A 10,542-nucleotide genomic window follows, 5' to 3' on the forward strand; every position below is an offset into this window, starting at 1 on the left:
TTTGTCTACTCATGGAAATTTCAAATATCTTTGTTTTCTTCCTGTAGCCTCAAAGGTATGTGTATCACATGCATTTATTTATGATGCAGTAGACATGTCAATTCATTTAAAACTTCATACTTGCATGCAATACAGCGATAAAAGACACTGTAGATAATTTTGAGAAAATGAAAAGAAATTCAGAAGTTGTGCAAACTAGGTAGGTTTTTGCTGAAATGGTACAGTTAGACAACATTTTTATTCTCAATGAATTATAAATGACTGGAATGCACTTCCTTTCAGTGTAGTGGGGGCGACATCAACCAATGAGTTTAAAGCAACCCTTGACAAGCACAACAAAAGACAATTATGCAAGTGTGGTCAGCAACATTAATTTTTAGCTAACTAGATAAATATCAATACTCACTCACACTAATGGTGTGAAGAGCAGATACATGCAATTTGGCATGATCACAAATTTGTTGTATATACTAGATTGTATATTTATTGGCTTCCCAACAGGAAACACATGGTGAAAACCGATGACTTGTCAGACTTTGAAATAAAAAGATTCTGAAAATTTTTGGTTGGTCAAATCTTCAACTAGAGTATAGGGACCATAGCACATCAATAAAAAGTACTGGGTTAGTGCACAATACTAAATCACAGTAAAACAATAAAAGTGTTATATCCCTACTGTGCATTTCCATTATGGTTGGTATCTTGAGAACAGTAGGGATATATTACTGTTATTTAATATCATGCACTACTCCCGCTTGTTTCAGTACTTTTTATCAATGTCCTATGGTCCCTGCTGAAAATTTTAATTTTTGTGTGTATCAGCCGGTTTCTAGTAATATAATTATTCCTGTGTAGGTTTGCAGCTAAAGTTGGTGTTGATGAAGTTGAATTGTACAAGATAAAGAATTGTTTCCCTACAGCCAAGTTGGTGATTAGCCTAGGATTATGGCACTGTTACTGTTAAAATTAAAGACTAATAGGTACTTCTCATAATGTGGATTGCTTTTTCACGGTGTGTGCTTTCCATATATAGTTGGGGACAGAATTTGGTGTGAAATCAGATCATGCTCTTCAATTGCTATCAGTGGCTAAAGAACTTTGTTTGGACGAAATGGGAGTAAGGATATAGTTTGACATTGTACTAGTTATAGGTATTCTTAGAAGACATAAAAATGGAGAACATTGATCTATATGCTTGTCTATTATAAAATATAGGATCAAATTAGTCAGACTATGTGGGTACTGGCTATATATATTATACAATTCTAGAGTGTTTAGCTATTGTCAATTGTTTGTAGTAAAAGCAGGTGGAATAAGTAATAGTTTTATCAGCCAAAATGATTTTGTCGTCTTCTCCAGTCACATGACCAGTCAAGAGTAGTGCACTCAGTAGTACAATCAATTTCAGACTGCTTGCAGATGTAATTCGAACATGTGATTTCACACGTCAGTTATTTCTTTACAACCAAGCTCCTTGTAATAACACAACCACACCACTTTAGGTTGTTAGACAATGTCAGTGGTGTACTGAGCTAGTTATTTAGCACATTTAAACATTGCGAGTGACATTATCATGATCATTTTCACAACTCACGTGTGCGAAATGTTCATTTGCATTTTGCAGGTAACCTGAAATCAACTGTATTTGCCCTGTTACAGTGAAACCTCATTTATAAGACCGCCTTTGGGACCAATTAATTACTTGGCCTTATTTTCAGCCACCGAATCCAGTTGATTAAGTCACTTAAGGTAGTAATATACTTTACCATGATTAGATATACGGTGCTAGCTGCACGAGGAAGCTAAATTATATGTGAAATCATAGGAGGGTGGTTACACATCATAGCACTATGATGTATACTATACTTGTAATTGTATAACCAAACAAGTTGCTTGAAATGTGATGTCCTTTTGTCAGTGTTTGTTTATTAGCTAGGAAATCCACATAAAGTAATGTGGTGGCTGAAAGAGTGGGATAATGGGTGGCTGAAAGAAGGCTTCTGGGAACCACAATTGACTTTTTTTTGTGCATTAGAATACTTTATATCAATACCAAGGTGTCATGAGTTTTAATGAGATATTTGACACCTCATCTGAGATAGTAAATAGCCGGTGTGTATTCTTGGGCATTTTTTACCATAAATGACTGAGAAACTATCTAATAACTGAGGTCAAATTAACTGCTACGTTATTGTTCTCAAACTGACTTGTATGTGTTACAGACAACACATTCAATCATTGCTAGGCTTGTGGGAATTATGTTCAAAAAAATTTCATCATTATTCTATTCCGAATTTCTTCTAAAAAGTTAACATTATTCTTATTATTCCCCAAATGTACTCATTATTCTCACAGCCAGATTTAGTAGTTTTTACTGCTTCATAGTCTTGCTGTATAATTTAATTACACAGGTGAAGAAAAATTTATAAAAAATGAAAATAATTTTGTATCAATTGCATGATACAAAATTATTCTCATTTTTTAGTGTTGGGGGTAATGTGTTACTATGTAATGTGTTACATAGTAATTATTACTCTTGTGGAAACAAAGTAATGTAACAAAATACACTCTAAAAACTGGTAATATAACTCAAGTTGCTTTACTTGCAAATGTAATGCGTTACCTAAGAATAAAGTTACTGTAACGAGAGCCTACTGAATGAGGCTTATTCACCAGCTTCTTACTTATAACCAAGATTTGCACATTGTCCAACAACACAATCATGTCACGTGATAAGGTGGTAGTTTCACATGTGACAGTTCAAGGCTGTGGACACAAGTTACTTTATTATAATTATGGGTAATAATTATGTAACCGTAACTAAATAGTTCAGTTGCAAGTAATAAGTGTAATATGTAACGAGTTACTTTTAAAAAGTAATTGCCCCAACACTGGCTAGCAAGATGTTTAGTGACTAGTACAATGAGTAATAAACTATTTCGCGCCGATCGTTCTATTAGAGTAAGTGACTGCTCTATTAGAGTGTCACAATCTTGTTTATTTTTATGCCAATTATGCTCTAAAACTGCATCAAAATGCTGGAATAATGCTCAATTCTTTTACCCTATCATTATTCCCAAAATTATTCAGGCATAATTCCCGTATCCCTGTAACAATTTCATAGGTGCTATTTGTTGAACATGCTGAGTTTATAAGACTTAGTGCAGGCAACTGCTTCTCTGTGATGCTCTCCATATAGTGTCATGCTTCAAGTTTGTATGTGTGTTGCAGTTTTCACGTGGGTAGTGGAGCACAATCATCTGCTGCTTATGCTAATGCATTAGCTCTTGCCAAGGAAGTGTTTGTTAATGTAGTAAGTGTGAGATTAGAGTTGGGAAATACCGATACCATAAATAACAGTTCTGTGAGACTAAAGTTTGAAGAATTTGCACCAACCCCCAATTAGGTATCTTATATTTGCTGCATAGTAAATTTGCTGAATTCCTCCCCTTTATCCACCAAACTACTTTACATAACTTAAGTTGCGCCAAACTTTTGTCATTTATGATAGATATATCATGATAAACCATCTGTCAGTCTATACACACCGTGATATGATATAAATAAGATAACTTATGATGTAACCAGCTTACAAAGTGTATTGCATTAAACATGTATAGTATGTTCATGATTCCTGAACTTGTGGATGGAAATGTGCAAAATCTTGAAATTTGGCTCATTTGTACATTACGAATCAAGAACTGTTCAAAAAGCACTTCTGCAATCAAATGAAAAAGTAGCCACTATGAAAAATACAGACGATTTCCATTACAAAGGGAAACCATTACACACTACCACCAAATTGGCACCTTTCACCATCAGCAAAGCTGAATGGGACACAAAGGAGGACACTGGTAAGTCCATGAAGAATGCTGCGGTATGCCAAAAGGCATGTGTCCGACTGAAGCGACGTCGAACAGTAAGCCCGTAGTCTTAGCTGTTATCGAGTTATGTTTGTCTGAAGGCTTTACTCAGTCACTAGAAAATTCTACTTAATCAATTTTCTTTTAAAATTCCATAGCAACTTGTTGAAAGCATTTTGGGTCGATCTGAAGGTTTGTTTTACTTAACCAATACTGCCTAATAGCTGGCTGTCAGGGAAAACTGAGTTTTTGGGTGGTGATTTTTCATGGGCCACGCCCAAACCTTTGTGGTCCCTATCGTACTGTATATAGGCATTATGTCTATAAACAACTATATTATGAGTACTGAAATCCTTTCCAGTGACTGCAAATAAAACAACACAAACTATAAGTTGCTGCATGCACCTAGCTATGATATGCTAGTAGCCCCATTGGTGTGCATGGCCTAGCTTAATTTGTTACTCACAAAACTTGAATTTGTTTAGCTGCTCTAACTAGCTGATAATCTTAGTTGGTGTTTGTATATACTCATGGTTGAAAGTATAATCATTATTAAACAAAATGCCACAGCAAGAATATGAACCTTGCCTACAGGCACTGCATTATGAATAAATACGACTAAATTTGATAAAACGAACTTAAGGCTTCCACACACATCCACTTTTTATGACTTTGAAGCACCATCACTCAATGTAGGAGCATGCCATTAGTTTCAAATTTTGACCCGGTACTGAGTTATGTATGGAAGGATTGTTAGGTCAATAGCTTATTGAAAAGTCAAGTTACAGTCAGTAGCCATAATACAGCTAGTTCATCACTCATAGCTACGTACTCCGAGGTTGGCAATGTAGAAGGTATCTTCCTATCCATTCTGATGCTGTTGTGATGGGTAGTCATAGCAAAGCCTGGTTCCACAACACACTTGTTGAAGAGATGCTCTTGAAGTCAAATTCACCACCTAGTCAAACAGTTCTCACTACAGCAAAATTAGATTTTGTACTTGTCCGTATTTGTGGTTACCGACATACACCCAACCAGCATGCAGAATTGTACTGCAACCGGTAGAGCTAGTACATCACAGACAACTGGTTACGTTGCATCAAGATATTTTGGTTTGAGACAAACACTGATAGTAAATACACTGTTAAAAAAACCAATTACACAAACAAACATGTTCAACAACAGTCTATTTCTTGTGCTACACTTGTGCTATCAAACTGATTGTTCATGAGCTGACAGGAAAATGGCTCCTTAGGCTGCGTACCCACTAACAAGCTTTCCAGCTCAACACTGAAATAAACACAAGTAAATATTACAGTGGACAACACTTAACTATATACTTACTATTCTCTATCAGTGCAGTAGTAACAAACAACAGGTTTTGAGAATCCATTAAATGCTGAGTGTGCTGATATGGTGTAGGCACCCATGTCTTCATAATATAACCAGTCACCGATATTGAGCTCTGGTAGAAGACAACTGTCGTTGATTTTATCCAACCCATCACATGTTGGACCCCAAATACTGCTATCACTGACTACATCAGAACTGCCCTAAAGTATTACAATTAAACATAATATCAAATTTGTGTGAACAAAATTCCTATTGTTCTGTGAAACAATTACTCACAAACATGAGACACTTCAACCATCACCAGGGGTGGATCCATAGGGTAACCACCTTTTTGGGAAAGTACTTTTGGCTGAAGCATTTGAAACTCTAGTTTATCATTAAACAACTAAATAGAGTATATACTGCATAAATTCAGTGACCTTTTACTACTCAAACCAATCTATTTTTGCTACTAAAATCTTCAGCTCTTGTACTGCTTGGTTGAGGCCCCAAGTCTGTCTGTCTGAAAGGGCTTAAATAGTACAAGATTCATTTGTCAAAGTTGAGGAGTGAATTTGCCATCACATACACTTATTGCGATAGAAGTTCCTCAGGGCATTCATTAAATAGAATGCAAAACAAAACTATTCACTCTAGAACAAACTGAACTGCTTTCTGAGATGCTTCAATACACAATTGCTACAAAACTACAAGTTCTTTCTGCTATACTTGCTTATACCAGCTGTTCACACCAGTGACTACCTGAATTTATTAGAGTAATGCTGTACAAAGCAATGAGAGTTTATAGTGTTTACTTTAGAACTTGCTTTAAACACATTTGACTAGCAGAGTCAAGAGAGGTTAACTAAAGTAGATACTCAAGGATGAGATGGAGTGTTTTGTCACTAATAAATTTGGACAGTTACTTGTGTGACAGCCGGTATAGCAGTAAGGACTTTCTGCGATTGTGTATTTAAATGTATTCTATTTAACGATCGCCATCTAGCATTATTCTGCTATCGCAATGTGTTGTTGGCAGAGTTTCCATAAAGTGAAGAATGCAAAAACACTAGAGCACAAATAAGTTAGAATCTAATTTTCGATCATTCCGGGTTTCGCTGCCTCCCTTTTGCTCAACCAAAATATTAAATTGCTATGTGAAAACCCTTTGACATGCATACCTTCAATACTTGAGGAGTTGGTATGGTGTGGTCATAGAAGATACAATTGAATGACCCATATACACCATCATTGATGTAATACATGAAGTGCTGTAATAACAACAACATAGTTGACCATATCACTCACAGTAATCACATTACCTTCTCATAATTGTCCACTTTACATCTCTTACTGGTGATATTCACAGCTAACACATGTGTGGAACAGGCAAAGTAACGTCCAGGTTCTCCGATAATCTTGAGGTCTTTGTACTGGCTAAACAGACTAGCCAGTGATGAGTTTATAGTAGAAGTGACCTAACATCATTGTATAGTGTGACTATAACAAATGGAATATATTCACCTCCTGGAAAAGTGCATCAGAGTGCAGTGATCCAGGAAATCCACCACCAATGTCTAATAGCTTCAATGTATAGCCAAGTTGTTCCTGGTGAAGAATTTAGCACAGTTAATTGACTACTAAACAAACTTACTGCTACTATGAAGATCTTTTTAGCTGATGCAAGTGCATTGGCATAAGCACTAGCAGACTGTGCTCCACTCCCAACATGGAAACCAGACAGAGGTAGAGCTGATAACTACTAAAATGATAATGCCTGTGTATGCACATGCCAGATTAAGACTGCCTAGGTCCAGTCACGGATTTTTCTCCTTTTCAAACACAACATCTTTAAACTGGCTGTAGGACCAGGTATCCTACAGACCTTCAGTACTTGAGCTGCAAAGCCTTAATAAATAAATTTCATGTTTAATTTGAAATGCTATCACTAACCTTAAAGCTTACTCCAACAAATCCATCTCAATTTTCTGTGCAACAGACAACAAATGAGGAGCTATCCCAACTTCAGCACCAAATTTATTACCAAGCCATTGGAGAAAACAAATCAAGAATAACATACCAATAATTCTACTAATCTCACATTGCAAATAGCTGTGGGGTCATCAGCTAAGATCCTTAGTAACAGTTTAGCTAAGGATCATAAGACTTGATTTTGTACAATTCATCTTCATTATCAAAATGTCATCAGGTGGACACCTGAACTTGCTGCAAACCTAACATGTAGAACAATGAAGAATTATAACTGATAACAAGACACATGGTAGTACCACATGTAACCGTTTGACTGAGAAGCTTGTTTACATGGATTAGCATAAATGATCCTAGAGGGATCCACACCAAGCTTTAATATGGAATGAATTTCAGGCACAGTCAAAACCTGTACCCATCGCAGCAAGTGTTTGGAGTATCATCGGATCATCGTTACATTTTACAGCTACACAATGAACAAACAAAATTGCTTGTAAAGTTGGTGTACACCTGTAATATTAAAATAAATTATCTACATCCAACAGTATGCCAGTTGTTGTTAGAACCAATAATCTTTTGACACCAGCTGCTTAGAAAATATCAAACACATTAGTTACTGATATGAAGGTAAGATTTTGGTGAGTTTGAGATGAGCTAGATTCATTGCACCCTCCAGTCCTAGCTTACCAAAAACTTATCTTCACACAGGCAGTAAAAGACATCACTATACTTATACTGGGTTCTTCTTATTTACTTACAGGCCTGGTGAAGTTCCCTGTTTACTGCAATATAGTTTTCATCAGAATTGCAAAAGCCAAAGGAGGTTGGTATTGCTGGGTTTAGGCAGGTACCTGAACTAGAGGTATGGATATCAATGTCTTAGATCCAAGCCTATAAATTCTGTCCATTTGATGTTTTCTTATTTCATATCTATGTTTTTGTACTAAATGTTTTGGTTGGTGTCAATAGTCATTTGGTGGCTTCTTGTTGTTACTCATCACCAGCTAAGTGCCACTGACGCAAATGTGGATATAGGGCCAGCAAAATTAATTTCCTCACCATAAAATGTTTCACAGATGGAAGCAGGTACCACTACATAAAAAACACCAAAGTAGCTAATACTGAAACAGGATGCTATAAAACATACATGCTTGTCAGCTTGCCAAGATTCACAATGTAAAATGGGTCACCGTTGTCATCCAATGCACTGACTTTTGCCTTAACAATTTCCTTGACAATAAAGTTTTGTGGAAACACCTCTACAGTTGTTCCGCTCTTAGTTGTAAATTGTTCCATCTCTCTGTACATCAACAGGACAGCACATGGTCAAACCCACACAAGATAAATTATATTGCTACATACCCAGGCTTTCAATTGCCTTCTTACAGGTCCCTAGTTGGACAGTAATATTCATTACATTTAGTTCATAAGTTTTCAAAAGTATTGGTGAGTCTCTTGCCTTACTAGTCATCACTTACATATTTATTTTATGGCCAGGACAAGAAAAAATACAATGTTAATAAACTAAGTTAATAGGCCATTGGCCTCTCATTATGCCACTACACTAATGCCCTTGACAAACCACTGGGAATCGATCAGGACCATGACTACTCTTGTTATACCTGGAGATACTGGTGGACATTTAATCCCTAATTTATAGACTGAAGCAGGGATTAAAATTGATGTTCACTAAAACATCTACAGGTATAGGCAACTTTTACTATTCACTTGCTCCACTACTTTTTTTATTTCTTTGACCCCTAATCCAACTTAATTTTTCCTCTACTTTACTACTTAATTATGACTAATGAACCAGCACATACCACATCAAAAAAAGAATGGCACTAGAAATGCCATAAAAATTTGCATCTGAACGCATGCCCCAACAATCAATTGTCAAAAAGGTGAAGTGGCCTTGTTTTCAGTGTTACACATGAAAAACTGTCTCCGCAATCAATCCAGTTGATATGGAAATATGGGTAATAAGTGTGATCGGTAGAACCATATCACACTACTATGAATCAATATCTTTGAATTGTCAGCACAAAGAACTGGGACATAAAGGAGGACAAAGGTAAGTCCATGATGCATGCAATGTAGCTGCTGCAGTTCAAAAGGAATGTATCGGGACAAAGCAAAGTTAAAGCCCATAACCTTGTCCAAAGTTGAATTATGCTTGGCTAAAGGGATCAGATAGCCGGTCAGTTATTCAGTAGAAAATTCTCTTAAATAGAAGAAAAACTTTTTGGAGGGGTACGGTTTGGAGTTGCTGTGAACTGAGTCATGTATGGGCTTAGTTATGCCTAACCAATACTGCCAACTGCCTATCATCATGAAGGAAAATTGGGGCTGGTTTTAGGGTGATATTTTTGGTCAGAAAAGCCCAAACCTAGTACTATGATGCTGTACTATCATACAGTGTGGTAGTACTGTATATTAGGGATCATGGAGGTTGGGCTGTTTAGCACTTCAATATCACCCAAAAACCAGCTTCACTCTTCCTACATGACAGATGGGCAGTATTGCTAAGGCATAACCAAGCCTAAAAGTGTCTTCAGACTGATCTCAAACCAGTTTCTATGAATTTTTAATTTAACCAAACTTTCTACTAACTGATCATGACTGTCTGTCTGACTGATGCCTCCAGTCAAGCATAACTTGACAGTGGATAAGGCTATGGGCTTGATTTCTTCACTGTTCGATGCTTTTTGTAACGCTGCCAAGAAAGCACACCTCAGCGTGATCCACTACTTGCTTGAAGCAATGTTTTTCCACACATGATCTTTACCATTGTTAATACCTAAGCTCTCAACTTGATAACTAAGTCACTCACCTACTATGAGGCAAAACAGTGATGAGGAAGCTAGAGAATAATCGTTAAGTCATATATACCTTAGACAAATGTGATTATAATGTACTATTCTATTGTGCATGCCCTGCCGGATTAACCACTATAGCCATTCATCTGATCTTAGAACACAATGAAACCTGTGTCATGTGGACACAGACGTTGGTAAAGTGTCATAACCTCATGACATAATATTATTTGCATGTGCGATAGCAACAATAAAATCTGAATTTTTCATTCTCCTATATGCCCATGACATCCATGTCTGTTGCATGCTTCAGATTAACTTATGGTTGTTATATAGTTGGCCCCCTTTCTTCCACCCACCATTTGCCTTGCCACCACTCCTGTTTCAGAGGCTGCAAATTGGATATTTAAATTTGATACCAACTTGAAAGTGCTTCTTAGTGATGATGGAGATGAGTCCATTAGGTGCATGCAAGCGTGCAATTCACTAATGTATCTATAGAAGTTCAAATTATATTAGCAGCTTTGACTATTGAAAAAGGA

At 36.6% G+C, this 10,542-nt stretch overlaps 1 protein-coding gene across 1 annotated transcript; it reads right to left on the reverse strand.

Annotated features, from left to right (window-relative positions):
- Positions 1 to 4,952: 4,952 nt before the first annotated feature.
- On the reverse strand, positions 4,953 to 8,480 carry LOC136242286 (ornithine decarboxylase-like). Its single transcript, XM_066033696.1, has 8 exons — positions 8,397 to 8,480; positions 8,244 to 8,276; positions 6,850 to 6,954; positions 6,720 to 6,803; positions 6,518 to 6,673; positions 6,377 to 6,466; positions 5,208 to 5,416; positions 4,953 to 5,153 (listed from the first exon to the last, which is right to left on the reverse strand). Exons 1-8 carry the CDS (start codon positions 8,478 to 8,480, stop codon positions 5,039 to 5,041), a joined length of 876 nt encoding a protein of 291 aa, XP_065889768.1. The 3' UTR covers positions 4,953 to 5,038.
- Between the last annotated feature and the right edge of the window lie 2,062 nt (positions 8,481 to 10,542).

The sequence above is a fragment of the Dysidea avara genome, chromosome 13 (assembly GCF_963678975.1).
Source record: "Dysidea avara chromosome 13, odDysAvar1.4, whole genome shotgun sequence".
Classification (NCBI taxonomy): domain Eukaryota; kingdom Metazoa; phylum Porifera; class Demospongiae; order Dictyoceratida; family Dysideidae; genus Dysidea; species Dysidea avara.